Source organism: Ammospiza nelsoni, chromosome 9 (assembly GCF_027579445.1).
Source record: "Ammospiza nelsoni isolate bAmmNel1 chromosome 9, bAmmNel1.pri, whole genome shotgun sequence".
NCBI lineage: Eukaryota > Metazoa > Chordata > Aves > Passeriformes > Passerellidae > Ammospiza > Ammospiza nelsoni.
In genome coordinates, this window is record NC_080641.1 from 24424612 (window position 1) to 24446863 (window position 22252).

The following is a 22252-nucleotide window of genomic DNA, read 5'->3' on the forward strand; positions in this document are numbered from 1 at the left end:
AAAGAGAAAATACTTTCCTCAATATAATGCAGCAACCCTTAATAGAAAGTTGTTTGCTGAAATGAAAGACCAGTTTTGCCATTTTTTATGGTGGCAGATTGCAGAAGTTAAAACTGAAAAGCATTTGATTTTTTTTATGGAAGCAATAAAAGTCACCAGAGGCATTGTAAATTCCCTTGGCATTTGAGCATTTTCCCAAGAAAATTAAATCTCATTCCAATCTATGCTGTAATTCAGTGAAGTGCTGAGTTACCTGTAACATCCTGGAGCAGTGCACTGCAGGTAAGGCACATCTGAAAGGTCCCAACATCTTGTCCTAAAGGATCACCATGGCTACAGAACTGGTACCTATTGCTATTCCTGAAATTGTTGCTCACATATCAGACTGAACTAATAGGAACACTTAATACACAGAAATCCGATAATAAACCCACAAGGTGAACCCTTTGTCTCAAGAATCACATCTAAAGACCTTGAACCTTGCTCTCCATCTTTGTATCCAGGTAACAAACTAGAGGTATTTGCATAATCCCTGCGATGAGCAACTGGTTACTGATGGTTTCTTTCCTCAGCACATTGGCTCAGCCCAGGCTAGGACTTCATTTCAGGATAAAGTGCTCCCTTATATAGCCTGCTGTTGCTTAAAATCCCAATTAGATTAAAATATTCTCCCACCCTGAAGATTTCCTCGGTCATTAGTCACAAATGAGATTCACTTTCTTCCCAACAGAGCACTTATTGCCCCTGCCTGCTCTGGAGGCACTAATTACTGCCAGCAGTAAACAGGCAGCTCACCACTGCTCGCATCGTTAGCCAACTTCTGAAGAGACCTCAGCACACCCTGAGCACACTGTCCTTTGCTCCCTGCCTGGGCAATGCTCACATCCTAATGCGAAGCCATCCCACTGGTTTTTTAATAATCTCATATTCCATAAAACATATAACTCGCTAATCATACAGCACAGCACGTTGCTGGCTGTTCTGTGAGATGAAATGAAATGCAATGACAATCCAATCACTTTCAGGGTAACAGGTCCTTGGGTGACTGTATCCTGAGCTGCCTCTGCAGGCCACCACATCACTGAGCAAGGCAAAATAGCAACAGCAAAACTCACTTTTTTCATAGTGTATGTGAAACACAGGCAGATACTTGGATAAAACCACTTACATCCCAAGCACCAAACTGCCTCAGTTCCACTTTTATTTGCATTTTCTAAGCATGGGTCATCAGAACTGCCTTAGAAACCCTGCCCTGGCCATGTGCAAGCACTGGTACCTCTCACCTGAATTCCCACTGGTCCCTCTCTACCTTCACACACAGTGGTAGTGGTTGGCTTGAGTCCAGTGTGATGTTTTTTGTCATAAGCATTATTTTTGATAACTCAGGATCATCTTTTTGGTTACACAAAAACACCTTAACTCTCAGGATACAGTTTGGTAACTTTAATGAGGCTTTGCAATTTACATTCAATGTGTATCAGTACACAAAATATAAGAAATCACATATACATATAAACTTTGCTCTGTTGTTTTACAAGCCAACCAGAGTGAACAACACAAGCTACATTTATTTGTTCACACAACAAAATGGAACATTTTCAAGCTTCATTCACCAACGAAATATCTCAACAATTTAAAGACCAACATTATTTTGCAGCTGCTAAAACAACAATCTTCCATAGGGAACAAATAATTTATGTCAACAGATAAACTGACATCACATTCTATGAAATAAAAAAGCCACGTTGAGCACTGACTGAATGCTTCCAGATTTCAGCAGAACTCACATGAAGCAATAGTGCAGAACTTACACCAGCATCAAATCTGTCCACCATTTATCAGCCCTATGACTGAGAAAAAAAATCACATACAGAAATTTTTTAGGGTAAATAAAGCCACTTTAGTACAGGTTTATTTAACCCACTTATTTTTCAACCTTTTTAAAACAAAAAGGAAATAGCTTTAAAAAATATAAAAAAAAAGAAACATTTAAACCTTTTGGGTTTTTATTTTCTGACTTGCAAACTATTCTCACATACAATATGAATTTGTACTTTGTGAATAGTTTTGGTCCCTCAGACTGTCTTCTTAGTGAATCTGTTTTTAACTACTTTGTTCAAATATACCAACACTTCACTAACGTAGTTATTTGAAGTTAAGTAGGTAAAAATAACACAGACCTATCTTAAAACAATATCTCTCATTTTTGGCTTCTGAACAGCATACAGTCACAAAAACCAAAGCTTCTTTTAGCAGCATTAAAGGTGAAGGGCCTTCTGTGTGAAGCTGTCCTGAAAATTTTCCGGAACCTTCAAGTTATTGAATGCTCTCAGCTCTTCAGACACAGACCCTGCAAAAACTGAGCATTCAGTTTGCTCTCACAAACTAAACCCTGCGCCCAAAGCAGTTCCCTGCAGAGGTGCTCATTTGGTCACACACATGTTCACGGCACACGTGTGACCTCTGACAGATGAAGCAGATGTACCACATGGGTATTTCAGTACATGCACCAGGGGAACGCTGCCAGAATCATCCTTCAGTGTGGGAGGGAGGGGGAAACCACAGTTTTCACAGACTAACCACTGCTTTATGCCTGTTAGTTTCAACAGAATTGCTGAAAGGACTAAAAGCTCACCAATACACCCCAAAACATAACTGTAAAGAAGCTGAGCTCATCTGCTTCTCTGCTCCCAAAGGGAACCTCAGGTTTTGTCAGTGATTTGAAAGGAACACTAACACTGATGCAGAGTTCACAGCTCTCCCAAAAACTCATGGAACAGTAAATAATTAAGTGATCAAGTCAATGAACCAAGCACAGTGGATCATTTAATAAACTGGGCATAAGCAACATGTCTTTTATATATACAATTGGTAAATTCAACGCCTAGAAGCACAGAATACCCTTATGTAAAGGATGCTTGACTTCATTCTAGAAAAAAGTGACTCTGCAAGGGATTTGAGGGTATCTCTGGTAGGAAAAAATCTACCCCTTTTAAAAATCACCCTGGAGATCAGTTCTGCCCTTTTAAAAAGCCTGTTAAAGTGAAAGGCTTGGTGGGGAGTGTTACAAGGAGCCCTCTTCACTTTAGAATACACCCCTTCCAAATCTGGTACTGGAATGTTAAATCATCTATATTTTTCCCTTCCATTCACTGAAGTGAATTAAAACATTCAAGGGCATCTTTTGGACTAGCAATATCAAACTGGTGAGCAACAACAGCAAACCACTGATAATTTAAAACATATGCCAAACCACTGAGCCTTGGAACTCATTTTAAGGTACTGCCCATGTAGGAGCGTTGCCTCCATCATCTCTTCATAATTAAAACTTTAGTTTAACTTTCAGTTCAACTTCATTGTCCCATGGAGCTGAGAGGCCGGAGGTTTATCTGTTTGGAACTTCCTGGTGACTCGGATATCGCTGCGACCTTCAGAGAATTCTTGATGGAGCTGAGCTCCCACATGTGCAGGTTCACGCCGTGCCCGCCGCAGCAGCCGCTGGTGATCTTGTAGAGGTTCCTGAGGACAGCCTTGCGCAGCAGGATGTACACCCAGGGGTCCAGGATCTGGTTCCACGTGGCCATGCGCAGCGCGAACAGCAGCGTCTCACACGCGTCCTCCGAGCGGCCCTCCCTGAGCCCGATCCTGGCCATGGCCACCTGGCAAAGGGCAGGGGTTTACAATTATGCATCAAAAAACACACATTTAAACAACCTGAAAACTGAGTATTTTAAAACTGTACATTAAAAAACAAAGAGAGCATGTAAATGAGCAAAATTATTTCAGCACTGTCTCTAATCTTCACACCTTCACAGCATCAGTGCATCCCAAACTGCAACGCAAATACTTTCAGCTATACAGGATTCATCATCCTAGAAATCCTCTAATGTTTCACAAAGGACATACACGTGCCTCTCCTGAATTACTTCTGCTGAACTTTAAGCAGAGGATGGCAACCTGCCAGGGAACATCCTTGAAAACAAGGGAATGATCTAAGCAACAAGCAAAAACTTAATCCAGAATGTGATCTAACAAAGCATGCCACGACTGTTCCAGAAATGGATTTTCTCAAGGACAGAATCCACTTGTAGGTCAGCACATTTTTGTAACAGCTATTTATTTTTTCACATCTTCCTAATTAAAGGCTGCATAAGGAACACAGTACCTTGACTTCAACAAGAAGATTCACATTTTTCACAGGTTTTCAAAAGATTCACAACTTTTCCAGGTTTTCACAATCATTTGGGAAAAAATCATATTTTTAATGTTAAATAAATTTGTTTAGGAGTGACAGAACATTTTTTATGCTGCAGCAGAACACAATTTATTGACACCAGAGGATTTAGAGGTCTGCAGGAAAATTTAAGCCATGGTGACAAAAGCCACTTGTCAGTGGAGACACAGGAGGTTTCATTCACCTCTGGAAATGCTACACATGGACAGACCTCCACCAGCAACAACACTACCAGAGCCAATAATTCCACATGGAGGAATTCCAGACCAGCTCAGCAGGGCAGCATCCAGCAGAGGATACCCAAGGGCCACCAGCCCAGCAAGGTGTGGCTCTGGCCCCTCTGTTCTGCGGGGACACAGCCCCAGGGAAACCCAGGCCACTGGGACTCCTGCCCTGCAGACACCTCCTTTACAGGCTGGCTGCCCCTGGGCGTTTGTAACCTGAGTTCCTGCGTGAGGAAAGCCTGATCTGCCAAGCCAGGAATCTGCCAGAAGGTGGTAAATTATCTCTCTCTCTTAGTAATGTTAAAACCACACGAAGACTTTTTTGGTAGAACGATGAAACACTGTAAGGCTTTTTGTTCCAAAGCCTTTAAAGCACGGCAGTTATTTAACTAAGAAACAGGATATTTTACAACTGATGCTCTGAGTACACTAATTTATTGGGCAATGAGAAGTAGGGTCAGGCTGTCCAGGCGCAGGGTTGTAATTTCAAAAAGATGTACTGAAAAGAGACTCAACAGAAAAACTAAAAAATAATAATGAATGAAGAGAGAAACTTAAAGCTCAACATGCCAGCAAACCTATTTTACTTCTTTTAAATGCTTCTCTCTATTTGCAGACCTATAGCTATATTTCCTATAGCTTGCAGGTCACCACATCTGAGTATAAGCTTGAATGGCACAAAGTGAACACATAAAAGGACACTGGAACTTGTTTGATGAAGCATCTGATGGAGTGTTTCTGCGTGGCTTCCATGGGAGCAGCAAAGGAAGCCCCCAGGAACATTGCTGGGGAAGCTGGTAGGACTGGCAGGAACACAGCTGGGAACTGGTGTGGGGAGCAGGAGGAATGTCTGAGCACCAGGCCAACACAAACACAAGCCAGTTCCCTGAATCTGCTGCTCACCCACAGCCACTGGGCACATTCCTCTCTGACATCAGCAGCCCACCCAAACTCGAACAGCTCCCCTGGCTTCACATGGGATGTTTGTTCAGGACAGTCTACATTTTATTTATTGGAGGTCCAATACCACAAGGCAAACTCAGACAGAATACTCCTTACTCTGCAAACAGGACTGGGCAGAAATGACAGCTCAACAGAGCTCACAGACCAATGTCCTTATCCCACTCAGCATGTCTGACTTAATACAGACACACAAGCCACTAATCTGATGTACTTAAAATTCATTTGTTGTTCCTCTCTCACATTCTCTGAAGTCAATAAATGCCAAATCCAATGCAATTTCATGTCCAGACAAAAAAAGCACTAAATGTTGCGAATAAGGAAAAATAGCTCCATCCAGACTTTGTAAAACTTATTTTCTCATGACACCAAGAACATTTGTGAGAAGTGTTTGCATTTAGAAGTAATCTGCATTTAGAAGTAATCACCTTTAAGTGAATCTATTAATTTGCTGTTCAAACTAAACGACTTCTGCTTTGGATTTGCAGGAAGTAAATCAGGACAACAAAGAAAACTGATACATAACTATGGATTCTGACTTGGAGAAGCTTCATCCAGAATATTTCAGTTGCCTCTTCTGAACATCAGACATACAAAAAATAATCCATCTAAATTCACAAGAGCAAGTAGAGCTTATGCACACAGACACTTGATTAAACAACTCATCTGTAGGTCCCTGGATTAGAAATAATAAGATAAAATCTAATTATTTACAAATTTTGTTTTATAAGATTTTCCTAACCATATTACTAACACTATTTGGGAGTATTATGCAGAAATTAAAAAAAAATTTTCTTTCTTATATCTCTAAAACTAATATAAAAGCTTTTTGAAGTTTTGAGAGGCCAAGATTTCCATAAGAAATGGAATAAGACAGAGAATCTCACTGCAGCCCTGAGCAGAAGCATTTTTATGTTTAAGCACTTGTGGCAGAGCAGCAGGACATGTAGCCATCAGTGAGTATGAATTGAGAGAGATTCTCACTCCTCCAAAGAGACTGTCCTGTTCTGGGGGCTCATCACATCTTCAGAAAAATCATGTAAGAAAACTGCAAGCACCCGTGCAAAGAGGAGATTTTGTTCTGGAGCCTTTCTAAAATCATTCACTGATTTCTAGAACAAGACTTGAACTTCAGAAGAAGAGGGGTGGAATGGAATGAAGTTAATATAAATTAGTATTTCTCTCACATTTTCATAGTCTATTTATTTAAATTTGAATTCTTGAAATACTGTTCCAAAGTCAAGTTTGAAACCATAGCTGCTGATAAAAAGGAAAATACACTACCAGCTGTTTAATAAAGGATTTCATTGAAGCAAAACACGCAGGCAGTATGGATTTTCTCCCTGGGTATGAGAAACTCTTGTCACTGAAATGGTTCAAAGTCATCAGCTCCGAAATTGCCACTAGAACTTGGTGCAGTGCCGAGTGGACTTTTGAAAGTGGGACCACCTCCATGGGCACAAAAAGAACATTTCAATTATTCTTATTTGAGTATTAGAGGTCAATAATTGGTTCAAAGTCAGGGAACCAATTCAAACCCTTTTTTCCTTTCCCTGCAGGTCCACCAGGCTGGTATGACAAAGGAATTCTGTTCTCTGTAGGCAGCAGCACCCAAGTGGGGAAGAGGCAACACCATTGCATCATATCTAATCACCTCTGATCTCCACAAGTGAAGTTAACATTCATGCAGATTCAGCAGCATGACTCAAAAAATTAATCCCCAGCTGGTAAATAACACACGTAACTCATGGCATTTTCTAACATATTTAGAAATGTAAGAGTCCAAGTAGCACTCTGCTGATTTATACACTGTTTATATGAGGACAGCTGTAGTATGTCTCCCTGGTTTGCAAAAAAAAAAAAAAAAAAATATCACATGATGTAACTATGACAATTCAAACTTTCTTTATAAAAGGTACTAAAAAAAGTACAACTTTAAAAGCAATTTTTTAAACCAAGGGTACCTGCTTGAAAGATATAAAGTTATTCTGATTCATACCAGTCCTTAGTGGTTTAAGAAAGGACCTGAGAATTCAGTGTTCCTAAAAATACAGAAAATCAGATTTGTGTTAAGGAAGGACTTGGCACAACACATTAAACTTCTGCATCCTTTTTGTCCAATTTTAAACTTCATTAAAACCAAAGCTCACTTTGCAAGATCCAGAAAGTCTGATGGAAATTTTTTTTAAACATTTTGAAACTGTTGACTTCTTCAATTCCGTACCTAGCAGACAGCATCAGAGAATTCCCATTTCCTTTAAGGGCAAAGCTCAGGGCAATAAACAAGAAAATTGCTTCAAGGCTTCACACCACTCTCCAGACATAAACAGCACTAATTTAATTTTCCTTCCAATTGGATCTACACGAGAACAACCAATAGGCTCAAAGGCTGTGCTGCTTAGTCACATTCCTGTCAGTACCCAAGGACAGCCAGTCAAAACAAGCAGCTGACTTTAGAGCTAGTTAAGAAATACGACAAAAATGAGACTTTGATGCATTTCTCCTCACAGGCTCTAAATCCAGGTTCTATCCTTGACTTCAGGAAACTGGGTAAATCCCAGTCACCAAGAGATTGACATGGAAAGCAGAACAGACAAATATCGGAAATTCTTGTCTTCTGCAGCTCAGCCCTCAGACTCCCCTGTGGGAACCCTGCAGACCCTCCCAAGCCTCTTCCTTGGGATTTCCTTACAAGCCATTCTGAGGATTTCCATTAATGGAAGGAAGTCCATGGATTTTTCAGTATTTGCAGAACGCTTCTATTTTGTCACTATTGTCAATGTCAAACCCTGAGGTGCAAATCCCCTTTTTCTAAACCACAGAGGTTTCAAGGCAGAACTTTACTGATTATGACCCAATCCACTGAAACAAAAAATATACACTTATTTTGAATTCCTAGAGTTTTTTTAACTTTTACTTTTCATTTTACAAAAGCAGCTTCAGTCTAACAGGCAAGGGATCTTACAGGTTGACATTTTGTAGTACTCCATAAACACAGACCTTAAGAAAATTAATTTACAAAATAGTGTGAAAAAGAAATAAAAAGGCATATATCTTCATGTTTTATGTACCATTTTATATCTCTCAAGCAGTGCTGGTAAAAAAGAAACACTGCCAGCAAATTGCCTGTACCATTGCTACACTGATCTTGCAGTATGCAAGCCAAGCATTTGTTGCAACAAAGCTGAGCATGCTTCGTTGTATCTTTTATGTGATTCTGCAAGTCAGTTTAAAAACAAGAGCTTCCAAGAACAATATGCAGTGCACCATTTCTGCCATCAAAATATTAGTACACACACTGTTCTACTTATGCCACATAATGCTTTTTATGTTCTAGATCTGCATGGTTTTCCCCTAGAGTTTTCCTTTCCCTTTCTGAAAGAAAAACATTAACTATATCTTCAACTTTCATATACCAGATGATCACTTAGCTTAGCAATTAAATTCTAACTGAGCATAATGATTTGTCTTAAAAAAAGCCAAATTAAAAAGGTAGACAACAAAACATATGAGCCAGCTTTCCACCACATTAAAGCCCAGAGGGTACTTTTAAGAGCATATGTAGTAATTCCTTACGTACAATTCAGCAGGATCAGCTCTTGAGAAGAGTAGCAGGAGAAAAAGGGAGTCTCCTTTTCTCTCATGTATATTTCTGTGATAAAATAATAATGCCACTAAAAATTTAGAATGGATCCACTGGCTCACTATTTGCCCCCCTTAAAAAGAAACTGCATAAACATTTGGAAGGTATTGTTAACCTACAGAGGTGTGAAAGAGGTGGGAAAAGTCCAAAAAGCAGAGAGATAATGGGAAATCACAAAAGTTTTCACAAAGCAAATTAAAACATGTTCTCATATTCCTTTCTCAGACACAGCCTAGTCTGTGACCAGGCAATTTCTCACTGAAGTTGACAGGAAAGAAATTATGAAGTAAGCCTCATAACCAGAGGGCAGGGGCAGGTCTGTGTGCATGAACTTGCAAACATTAAGTGAAAGTGAAGTTTTTACTTTCTGTCAACTTTCCCCTTAGACATTACCTATCTTGCATCAGTTTTTCAGGAGGATAAATTCATGTTGGGCTTGAATAAAGCATTCAGGGTCACCTCTTTGTTTCTCCTAAATAATCCAAATATTTCTATCTTTAGAAATCCACTATCTTTATTTCCTTTCCCTGCCATCAAAGTAAGAAATACTTCAGTTCAACCAGCTAGCAATGCAATTACTCTCACAGCTTAATTGATAACTCATTTGAAAGGAAAGCATTGTGGGTATGGATAGAAAAGATTCTAGCATTGGAAACACAAGATGACTCACTTCATAATGAAAAGACATAGCGTCCATACCACAGTCAAATAAACAACCTGTTTCCTGAGCTACATGCTTTAAAGCTGCAAGAAAGGCTGTTTCCACAGCAGGAGGAATGTATTCCTGCCCAAGAACAAAGCCTATATCAAAAAACCTCTTGCACAAAAAAAATTATAGATAGAATAAAAATATTCTTTACCCAGCAATGCTAGAGAAGCTTTACAAGACAATTTTAAGGGCTAGAAAACAACAGAGTATTTCTAGTATCTATAATAAGGACCGTCCTTAAGCATTTAGGAAGGCAAGATCTGTAAGTATTTGGGGTTTATTTATTCTTCCATTAATGTCAGTTGGACAAAGCTTCAAACCCTAGAAATTATCTATTACTTCTCTGTTGTCACTTTGCTTTTCCATGTTTTCACAATCATTTGGGAAAAAATCATATTTTTAATGTTAAATAAATATTTTAATTTGTTTAGGAGTGACAGAACTTCTCCCACTAATACCCTACAAATATCTCAAGAAAGAATCACAAATAACACACGATATTGGGGAGGAAGAGAACTGTCTGAATGAATAAAAAAGTGACAATGTACAGACAGCCTGGGCGAAGAGGAGCTGCAGAGGTCCATAGCCATAGAACAGGCTGGAAAAGTTGGAAGAGACCTCTACAATCATCAATTCCAACCATTACCCCAGCACGACCACACCCACCACGAAACTTTCTCCATATGCCCAAGTACCACATCCACATGGCTTTTGAACACTTCCAGGGATGGAGATTCCAGCACTTCCCTGGGCAGCCTATTCCAATGCCTCATCACCCTCTCAATGAAGAGATGTGCTCCTAATTTCTATTTAAACCTCCACTGGTGATCCTGTCCTTGTTGGAGATGGACTGGAGTCACAGTCACCCAATCACTCAGTACTGTCTGATCTGCAGTGTCTGAAGGAATCTGACTGGAGGCAAAAGAAGACACAATGCATTGCTTTTGTGTCATTCTTTTTATATCACCTTTGTTAAAGTGACTTATTCTGTGTATCACTCTGAAGGAGTAAACTAAACAGCTATGATCAGAAAAATCAAAACTAATGAATTCGCAATATATCTACCAAATAGAAATATATAATTTGCAATTACCTTTTTCTTTTATGTTGGCAAATAAATTGCAAGGGCTATTGTGTTCAACCACCTTTCAGGAGGAAGATGGAAGAAAAAATCAAGTCTCCATTTTATTTCTCATTACTTCTGCAAATGCACACCTCTGGTAAAAGGTGGATTCAATTTTATTTCCAATTCACTAATGAACTTTAAATCCTAAAAGAAACTGCTACCACTTACTCCTTCCTGCTTCTCTTCCTCTCTTTCCATGCAGTGAAGCAGATGGGAATACAGCTGGCCACATCTCTCCAGCACAAGAGTCTTCCTCCCCTCATACTCATGTCCTGATTTCAGTCATCACCAGGTAACCCCTGAGCAGATTCACCACATCCTTTCCATCCTACCCCACCCCTGTAACTTTGGGAGCCCAGACCTCCTGAGGGGCAGCACGCAGGTCCAGGGCAGCAGGAGATGGCGCAGAACCTCCAAAGCATCTCCAGTTCATTCCACTGTTCCTCTATTTCACCTCACCCAATTCCAGAATGAATCCCTAAGAAAGAGGGAGCTCTGCTGTTTCCAAAAGCACACCCACAGAACCTGTGCTGGGCTCTGCACTGTGGGCACACAGGGAACCTCCATCCTCAGGGAGCCTCAACCCAAACTGCAACTCAGCAATTCCTCTCACACATCAACCAATCCCACAGCACCAGAGACACAAGCAACTTGTGCTAGAAAGCACCATGCCACAAAGCAGATTGTGAATTAACACCATAACAATTATAATAATAAACATTCTCTCACAGAATACATGAATGTGTGTTACACCCTGATGTCTGTCATTGAAACTGGGGAGGATGAAGGACCTTCTGGAGTTTTTCCATGTGAGTGTATTACTCCCTGAGATTTTTCAGCAACAACTTTACCATTTAAAGTGTTTAGATAGCCAGGAAAGACAGCTTCCCTAAAATAACCATCCAAAAATGGTTATGCCATGTATGACATTTTCCAAAGATGGCTATGCAGTGTATGATATTTTCAAGTAAGAAATGCCTGAACAAGTGTCATATCTAGGAAACAGGAAGAATTCCCTTATCTCAAACAATAGAATGAATGTCAAACTGACTTACTTTTTAATATCAAAAACACAGAATGTAAAAACTTAACCACGTGAAATAAACAAGGAAAGATTATGAATGGCAAGTTTATTTTGGTGAGGTTTTCAGAATTTGATTTCTTGAGATGGCAACTTCAAAATTGAAAAAAAATAAAACCAATCCACATTGTCTGTGAAAGTCACTGATACCTATTTGAAACAAAATACTTGTTTCATAGTTTAATTCTGTATGTAACATCTAAATTTAAAAATCAAAAAGCAAATAATTATGACAGAAAACCAGAAGCACATTATTCTGAAAATGCCATTTTCTCACATGACTGGAAACCTGCCTTCCTTACTTTTTCTCTCCAAAACAAACAATCTCATTGTCTTCTGATGGCACTGCATTATTAGAAAAGCCTTTACGCAAATTTTTCCAAACAGCACAAGTAAACATAGATAACAAAAACTCTATTTATGCTTCCCCTGAAGCCTCTGGTAAAGGGCAATATGTCAATCTCAGCCCTCCTTCCTTCCCTGGTTCCTACCATTACTGCCCATTTCTTCTCCAGCACTTTCCTGTTGAGAGTATCTCAGCTCCCTGATTTCTGTGAGAGGGAGGTAAACACTTGAATTACAAATATAGCCACAATTACTATAGACTTTCTAAGCACTCTGTGATGTGCTGGCCCATGCTTATAAACATTTTTGTTAAAATTATTCATGTTTCTCAGAAAGGAGAAGGTCTGTAAGATCTCTATGTACTGTAAAAAGATGACAATAGGAAGAGACCAATTCTGAACACCAAAATAGCACTTTTAAAATTCAGTATAAATTTAGGTAGGTATCTTCTAAAATTAATGTCACTCCACTTCTCATGTAACCTGGTGGAATTAGACAGCTGTGCCACTTAAGAATACAAAATTAAAGAAAGTTCTCTACCATCAATACTAAGAACATCTTACCCAAAGGTTTCATAGAAACACATCTGAACAGGTGGGTTGGACTTTCAAACACATTGTATTAAACTTTGTTATTCTCTCTGACAACACATGCAAATTCTTTCCAGGACTATTTTCTTGGGGAAAAACAGCACACTCAAATTGTCTGAACTGCTGAATAAATCTTATTCCGTGGGAAACTAAGCTGGAAAGAAACTTCTGTCTTGAGACTAACAAAAACTTCCATCAAAATGAGTGTTCTCTTTCCTCTTAACCTGTAAAATGAGTTATGTATTTCAAAATACCATTTGGGTCATAATATTAGCAAAGATAGTGATAGTTTTCAGCAATTCAACCTTGAGTTATCAGATGCTAGGAGAAACTCAAGCAAGAACAGCAATTGAATTTGCAGAGCTAATGGATCTATTGAGAAACTCAGCAAACAATCAAAGGACCATGACAGGAGTGGGAGCCCTCCCTCTAATTTGGCTCAACAAGACAATCAAACTCAGGAATTCTTTTTTGGAGGAACTTAGGGAGCATTTTATTCATTCAAACTGGCACTCCTGATCTCCTCCGACACAGCAAGGTCTGGAAGAGAAATAACCACCTACAGTCAACAACAGCTATCCCTGCATCAGGGCTGCAGGCAGAGGTAAGGAGGTGGATCCAGCAGGCCTGCTGCTGGCTAAAAGCTGTTTTTCCTTTCTCCATGACACTGGTTCATTTATTTAAAGCATTGTGACAGCAGTGGGCTCCTGACATGGGCCTGCACCCAGCCTCAGAGATGCACTGACAGTGCCCAAGAGTTCTCTCTCCCACGGGAGACCTGCCCTACCCCAGGCAGGTGAGAGATGTTCCCATACCCCACATCAACCTCTCCTGCTGACAAGGCATCCTGTCTTTGTGTGGTATCAGCACACAAACCTTCCAGCAAGAACTCAATGACAAAAGCCAGCACAAGCACAGTAATTATCACTGATTATCTTCTTTAAAATCTGAGCCCTGAAAAGGACAGGTAAGTGTTGTTCTCCCCTCTGAAAGTCTTGAAACGGCACTAAAAGCTGCAAGGTTAGTTGAACATATTTAGTGTATCTCCTTCACTCTTCAGAAACAGACCTGTGGAAATTGAAAGCCTAATTTATTCTTTTTCAAAAGAAAAGATCACTCTCCCTGTTGACAGCGCCTGTGCAGGCACAACAAGCTTACAGCTATAGCTTTGACTAATAAATAGTAAGGTAATAACACACTTCTACAGCTTTGACTAATAAACAGGAACGTAATACACTTCTTCAGAGCAGCCCCACATGAGAAGTGAATCCTCACATGGACCTGCATCTTGGGACATCTCCCTGCTTCTACTCAGCTGCACTTTTTGATTCTGAGAAATCACCAGTTACAAGAGCACAAGGGATAAATTTTTAGTAACTCTTAAGCTGTAGGGACAATACAACAGCAATGAAGGCATACAAACAGCAATAATAAAGCGACCAGCTCATATATATGATGTCCACTGCACATATAAGGCAGTGCAACAGCAATTAAACAGTCACCTTAATAAAGAAGACAGAAAACAGGAATGGAGGGAGAGAATTCAAGAGTAACACAGGTATGAACACCTGACAAAGTGTATACAAGGCTATACAAGCAAAAACAAAGGAGATGTAGAGGATTGCCTTGTTCAACCAACTACCTTATAATGGACACAAGGACATGGCCCAGGAGTTACTTAGTGTAAAACGTGCAACAAACTGACCTCCCTCAGCAGATACCAGCCCTGAGCCTGGCTCGGCACCCAAACTGCTGGTGGAGCAGCCAGGCTGGGATGGGGTAAGGGCATTCCAGTGAAAGCCTCCCTGTTAGTACATCAGCTTCTCACCAGCTCCAGAGCACATCATCTGACAGCACCACTCAGAGCAGCTCCTGCAGCCTCTGAGTTGCAGTGATTCAATAAATCACAAGCTGAACACAGCCCTAGGTGCACAAAAAGCAGCCATCAAGCCCCACTGCATGAGACAGTCTGAGGGCAAGAAAAAGTCAGAGCGAGTTCAGGGAGACACAATTGGCATAACAAATTGGAAGGAGACGAGATTACATGGGAAGGGGCTGATAAAAATTAATCTCAGCAGTAAAAAAGCAACTGAATAACAGTTGATTTATTCCTATGAAATAAACAGAGTTCTTTCCAATAAAAACAGGAATGGCTATTTCCAGCAGAAGAGGGGAGGTAAAACTGGAATGAAATTAATCAGTTAACTGCATGGAAAAAAGATTTTAACAAGAATAATTTGAATGTAAAAGTACTTTTCTCAGGCTGTGTTTCACACATGAAAAAGATTAGAAATTTCTCCGTATCACAATAAATTCACTCTGTAAATAAATTCACTCTGAAATAAATCTCTCCTGTCCATAGTTACAGACAGTTCTCTTTGCTACTCCAGAAAAACAAATTTTATAATATGTTTATCCCTTGAGCCCCACAGAATACGACACAAGGATGTCAGAATTTGCTCATACAAGCACAGCTCCAAACCAAGCTGTTTCATGACACGCCAGACGTCAAGTGACAGCCAAAAAACAGCTTTATATAATAATGTATTTCATCAGAGGTGTAGTCACAAAATGCTCCTGCCAGCTATTTGCTTTGGGAATCCAACCCCTAGGGACCAAATTCATCCAGCAAAATTGGCATACCCTTAGCAAATGAATGAAGAAAGCTGAGAAGTTGAAGTTGGTACATTCAGAACATATTTACCTGGAATTACCCATCACAAAACAAAATTATTTGGACTGTCAGAAAAAATGTGCCTCTGCAAACCACTGATTACATATATTATTATAAAACACATGAATTTCACTTTTTGGGATTTTTTTGGTGAATTTTCTCCTGCTGTCAACTCCTCAAAAGGCATCAGTGCTCCCCCATAAGGGAAGAAGCAGGGAGTACCTCTCATACTTCATTAGGGGGAGATTCTCTCAAAGTGGCAGAAAATGTGAAAAAGCTGCTTATTCTTGAAAAACAGATGAGATGGAGTTTTGGGAAAGAAATCCAAAGGAAAAAAAAGAAATCAGAAGGAGGTCCCTGTCCAAGAACCATGGGGAGAGCTCCACATCACCATGCCATGGGCTCTGCTTTTGAAAAATGCTCCATCCATGTCTTCAGGAATCTTAAGACAGAGGTGGTGATTGATTAGAATACTACATATTATTATTTATAATATTAAGTGTTAGCTATTGAAACATTTACACACATATATAAATAGGCATCGAAACAACTTCACTATCACTGAGCAGATGCAGAAGTCAAGTTCAGCTCCACATCAGTCACCATAAAGAACAATCCAGGGTCTCGTCATCTGAAAATGATTTTATCACAGGAGAGTGACAATGTCTGAATATTAACTCCACTTGGAAAAAAAAATAAAATTAATTTAAAATCTAATAGTGAAGTAAATCTGCAGTTGGATTACAGCATTGGACAGACTCGGCTGTGGTAGCCCTACACATATGTCAATGGACATACCAGACTAGATTGAAAACAGAAGGGAAATAAATAAATTAAACCCCCCCAACACCAAATGAATCCAAACTCTTGTATCTGCAAACCACATGTGCTATAAAACGCATTGCCTTCCTCCACTTTCTCTTCCAGAAGTTTGTTTGGTTTCTAGTAACTCTGGTTTACTTTGAGGCAATTGACTCTCATGAAACATTTTGTTCTGTATACTCTTTGGGACAGAGAACACAGGTAGAATTCACAATTCAAATGCTAGACTTCAAATTCTGACTTTTAGATTTAGCTTGGAGAAAGAAAATGAAAGAAGCAAATCACAGAACAAGCATGTATTTATGTCCTCTTCCAGAGAATTTCACCTATGAACATCTACTCATATTTATGTCAAGAAATACTTATTTTGGTATATGCTGATTATATTATAGAATTTAAACCACTCTTTTCACAAATTAAAAGCCCTGAGACCTTTCAGAATCAGAAGGTTTGAATCAGCAGTTAATCATAAAGCATGTAACTTGATAAGCCCTGGATCACTTCAATGTAGCACATGAGCAGTATGCTCCAGACAAAACTTTATTCTACTGCAGGTCAAAAAACTTGCTAAATTAACAACACACGTGTAATTCTGTTTGTAGTCTGTTGCTATCAAAACAAGCAATGGGTAAATAAATCAGCAAATTAACTGGTATAAACTCTATGATCCTAACATCTACAAAAGGAAATACCCACAGAGGACCCTGTCCCATTGCATTCCCCACTGAAACTCTCTGGCTAAAACACTGACTGTTCACTTCCTTGAAACTTCATTCCAAGAATCTAATCCCCCACTACATCTACTTTTTTTTGTTTTTAAACCCTTCCTTTCTAACCTAAATTTGTCCACATTGCAGAACTATTTTCCATAATGCCAGGCTGAGTTTGGCTCACCTCATTTCAAAAGAAATCTAGAGGCACAGCATCACAAGCCCAGCAGGCACAAAAGGCACCATCAGATTTGCCACCCAATGAAATCAGAATTCCTTGAGAACCAACTTCCCTCTGCAACACAGTCCCACAAAATACCAAGTCCAAAATTAAGCAAGACCTGGTTCACTGGCCTGCATCAGCTAATGCAAACACTAACTCCAAAAAGGGTCTGAAGAAAAAATTCCTGCTAGACCAATAATTCATCTTCAACAACCACTTAGATGAAGTTAAATATTTTAACAAAAGTAGTGCTGTGATTTCATTAGATTGCCACAATTTCTAAAACTATAATTTTATATACTTTTAATATATATCATAATTAAAACTGAATGGCATAACAAAATCAACCATAGTAGTTGCAATTTAGTGTTCCTTAATGTGTTGAATAAATGAAGTGTCTCTTTTGAACTAAAAAAGTTTACAGCTCTTCTGACACTCAAGGGTTTCTCAAAACCAAATTAATCTCTGCTTTTAAGAACAATTAATTTAAATGAAAATAAATGTTACCAGAAGATACTAATGCTGCTTTATCATAGAAAGTAAAGTCATCATATGAGATCCTTTTTTGAAAACCATTCTGTGGCATGCCCCAAACTTCAGATGGTGTCTGAAATAACTATAAAGTTCCCTACAAAACTTGCTCTGCTGCTCTGACAACTTTGTTTATGCTCCACACACTACAGCCACAACACTGACAGAAGCCAGCATGAATTTAAACTATGCTGCAGAGCAAGACTAGAAAAATTCTCCATTATTTGAACAAAAATGAAGGAGTATTTGTGCATTTCAGTGACTGCAGACATTCGTACCTACACTCACCTTGAGGCCAATGATACTGGATTAATTAAATGCTACCTGCCAGACACCAAACTGCTGCAGCCAGGCCAGTGTCAGTATCTAATTTTTAACTAACTCAGGTAACTTCAGACTGTACCATAGGCAGTGAGCAGATGGAATACAGCTGGATATGATACAGATCTTAGACTTAAATGTCAGCATTTGTTAGTTCAATCCAGAATTCCTCATTTATATCAATGGAAAACTAAAGGACCCTGCCTCTAGGGAAGAAATTAAGATTCCACGTTGCTTGTGATTTAAACCCTCTAGCAAAAAACCTAAATTTCTTCAGACAAGTTTGCTACTCTAAAAGCTAACACCAGCTTTCTAATGCCATGATAGAGTTGGAGCTGTCAAATTCTTTCCCATACCACAATCCCACCTCCTGGGACCCTGCTCACTGAGAGAGCAGGCACTACCAGCACTGATCCATCTCACAGCAGGGACAGTCCCATACCAGCTCTGCTGCTCCTCTGTCCACATTACAAACCCAGCTTGCTTATGTCTAAAGCAAATGTTGATTTCAACCCACTGCCAACCACTGGTTTTCAATACGACCCTAAAGCTAAGCCCTTAACACCCTGAAAATGGAGGGGAGGATTTTTAGGTTCTTAACTGTTACCTGCCCTAACAAAGTTCACAAGGAGCAGTAAACAGTTGAAATAACAGCAAACAGACTGCCATAAATAAAAGAATTATTTACACTGTACAAAGTAAAAAGACTTCCCAATCCTAGATGTCACTGTTGGAAGAGCTCAAAATGTGTTCTGAATTATTCGAGCCGTGATTCTTCTATCACTGTCTGCTCCACAGCTCTGGAAATGCAGTCCTGACAATCACTATGTATTTAGTTTACTGTGTTATTTATCAGAAGTGGAGAATAACTACAAGTTTTTTATAGATGCATAAGTACATACATTATAGGCAATATGCTATAAAATGAATATCAACTGAGTGGGTGGAGCTGTTATCACAACTTAAGTGCTTTAAAACCTGGAGACAAAAAAGTGTAACTTTTATACAGTGATGTGCATTAAACATTGGCAAATACATTATGCTCTTACCAGGAATGGGCTCCAGCAAATGCAAGAAACACACATTATAGCCAAGAGCTGAATGATCATTTCAAAATGATGAGATCTGCCTTGTCTTTGTTGACTTTTAAATTTGACTCTTAAGAGGGTAATTCCTGTGACAGCATTGCACAGGAATGAAATAGCAAGGGCCAGGAACCCAAGGCAAGAAAAAAGTAAGAGATAAAATCTGTCTTCCCAGTCCTCAACATGTTCTGTTTTATAGAAGCACCAGGTCCTCGATGCTTGAATTTGGTAGGCTCTAAACCTAAGAATAGGCAGCAAAGCTATAAGAACAGCAAACAGACATACCATAGTCAACATCATTTTCACATGTCTAGAAGTCATTTTTGTAGAGTGAAATATTGGCTTGGTGACTCCAATGCACCGTTCAACAGCCATCACACTGCCCAGGAAGAGTGGGCACAAACCAAAGAAAACCATGCAGATGCCAAAAACACTGCACAGAATGTTGGACTGGTTAAACCGAATCCAGTCTTTATCTGAGGCATACACAAACACTGCAATGGCTCCATTGATGAGGTGGCCGAAGAGATCTGTGACAACCAAACTGCTGGCAAGAAGCAAAAAGGAGGCTTTGGATTTCTGTCTGAACCTCTGGTATGCCTTCATGAGAATTACTATTGCAAGACTGTTGGACAAAATTCCTGCCGTCATGAAGATTATTGAGAAGAAAACTGAAATCTTTTTCTCCGTGTGGCACGTTGTGTTTTTCAAGACTCCAAATCCAACCAGCCCCGGTGATTTTGAACTGTTCATGGTTAGGAAAGGAGACGCAGCCCTCAAAGCATTTCAGCAGTCTTGCAATCAAAAGGCATCTGCAATTATAAAAACAAATATACACAACGCTGTAAAAGGCATACCACTGTTCAAATGGCATTTCAAGCAGAAATTCAATAATATTAGTCTGCGGTACAAATCTAATTTTCCACTTTTCTGAGTGATATGATATGGCATCACATTTTAAGTTCATCAATCACATTGTAAAACAATTATCCGCATGCATTACACAATGCAAATATAGCCTACAAGAAATTCAGTTTCAGCATGCATAATACATACAAAACAATGTATACAATATATCATGTTAATGTACATCAAGTAAGATAAACAATACCAACAGTTCTGTTGCTTAAACTAAGCTAAACAAATGTTTTTGCAACAAACTCCAAGAATGACAGTACTTAACCAGCCCAACCACAAAAGTGAAATACTGAAACTGGAGCATTTTGAGATCATAATCACGCTCCATTTTTAAACATTTATTTTCAAAACAATGTCTTAGTACCTCTAAACAATTCTCCTCCCACAAATTCATGTTTCAAAGCTTTAACCTAACCAGCACTGAAGCCTTCAAGTTCCCAGTACCCTCGCTGAAGCACAAACTTGGTTTTCAGACGCACCGTAATTCAGAAACCAATTCTGGAAGTTACTTTACGCTTTATCTCCCATCTCTACTCCAAGGACATTCCTAATACCAAAACCTCCCCAGGTACGGAAAAAAAAAAAAATAAAAAGTAGGGAGAAAAAAATAAAAAGCGGGCGCTAACAGCCCGTATTACAAACTGCCGCTGAAGCCCCTCGGTTCCTGAGCTACATCGGGAACGGGGCACGCCGGACCAGGCAGCTCTGCCGCTCGGGAGCGCTCAGCGGAGCGCGGCCGGCCAGCTCCTCCGACGGAGCGGGGCACCGCAACCGCACCGCAGCCGCACCGCGGGCACACACGGGGCGCACACCGACAGGCACACACCGCCAGCAGCCCCGGTGCCGGAGCAGCGGCGCTCCGCTCTCTCTTAAGCGCTGCCGTCACCGGGGGCGGGGCGAGCCCGGCTCGCCGGGCACAAGTGCCCCGGTGCCCGCCGGCCCGGGCCAGCCCCGCCGCGCCGCCGCTCCTTCCCTACCCCGGTCTCGGTGTCCGCCCGGCCCCGCCGCCGCTCACGTTCGCGTCGCCCCGCGGGGCCGGAGAGAAGCGCAGCGCGGAGCTCCGCCGGCCGCCAGCGCTGCCGAGCCCCCTCCCGCCGGCGCCGCCCGCGCCCGCCCTGCCTCCGCCTCCCCACACGGCCTCCCCAGCCGGCCTCCCCACACGGCCTCCCCAGCCGGCCTCCCGCCCGCCGCCCCCGGGACGGGCTCCGGCTCCGTGGCGGGGCCGCGGTTCCGATGTCCCGGGCACACGCACCTCGCCCCGCCGTCCCGGGAGGCGCAGCCCGCGGTGTCCCTGCGGCCCGCGATGTCCCCGCAAAGAGAGCCGCGCTGCCGTGTCACATCACAGCCACGGGCGAGTTCCCGCCCGCCGGGCTGCAGCCACAGCCGGAGCAACTCATGGGGCAGCCGAGAGGCCGCATCTGTCCTCAGGCACCGCTTCACCTCCTCTTCACTTTCCACACGCTGCTTCCCAACTGCGCCCGTCAGCGGCACGCAGGGAGCTCGGGAAGGGGCAGCCCCAGCAATACTGTCAGGGATGCGGCTGGCACAGCCCCAGACACACGGCCCTCGTTCTCCCGGGTCAAGTAGAGCTAACAGTGCTCCTTGGACCATTTCTCTACTGGAGAAACACCGTGAGAGCACATCCAAATGAGGCATTAATGATACGACCCATAGGCTGGAAATTCAGAGGTTGTTGCCCATCATGCACTCAAGCTCTTACCAGTTGAAGTTATAGATGACTTTCAAGTTCTTGCATCCATCAATGCCCAGGACTACCAAACAGGCCTGAATGGGAATTTTAGTCACAACTCTTACTGTAGAAGTAAACCAAAATATAAAATCAATGTCAAATTATGAAACAAAACTGTAAAATACTACAGAATTTATCATGGCTACAATGATGAACTTAAATTTTTCATTGAGACACAGTCTTGAGTGGTACTGTTCCTGGCGCCACAAGACTATTACTTAAAAATTAACATTCTCAAATGTACTAGTTTTTGCTTACCTTCATATCTTGAATAGTACAGGTGCAAGTTGCCTTTCTGTAATCCAC

At 40.9% G+C, this 22252-nt stretch overlaps 1 protein-coding gene across 1 annotated transcript; it reads right to left on the reverse strand.

Moving 5' to 3' along the window:
• Positions 1-1428: 1428 nt before the first annotated feature.
• On the reverse strand, positions 1429-21303 carry PTGFR (prostaglandin F receptor). Its single transcript, XM_059478359.1, has 3 exons — positions 21174-21303; positions 19243-20090; positions 1429-3659 (listed from the first exon to the last, which is right to left on the reverse strand). Exons 2-3 carry the CDS (start codon positions 20029-20031, stop codon positions 3354-3356), a joined length of 1095 nt encoding a protein of 364 aa, XP_059334342.1. The 5' UTR covers positions 20032-20090; positions 21174-21303; the 3' UTR covers positions 1429-3353.
• Positions 21304-22252: the final 949 nt, after the last annotated feature.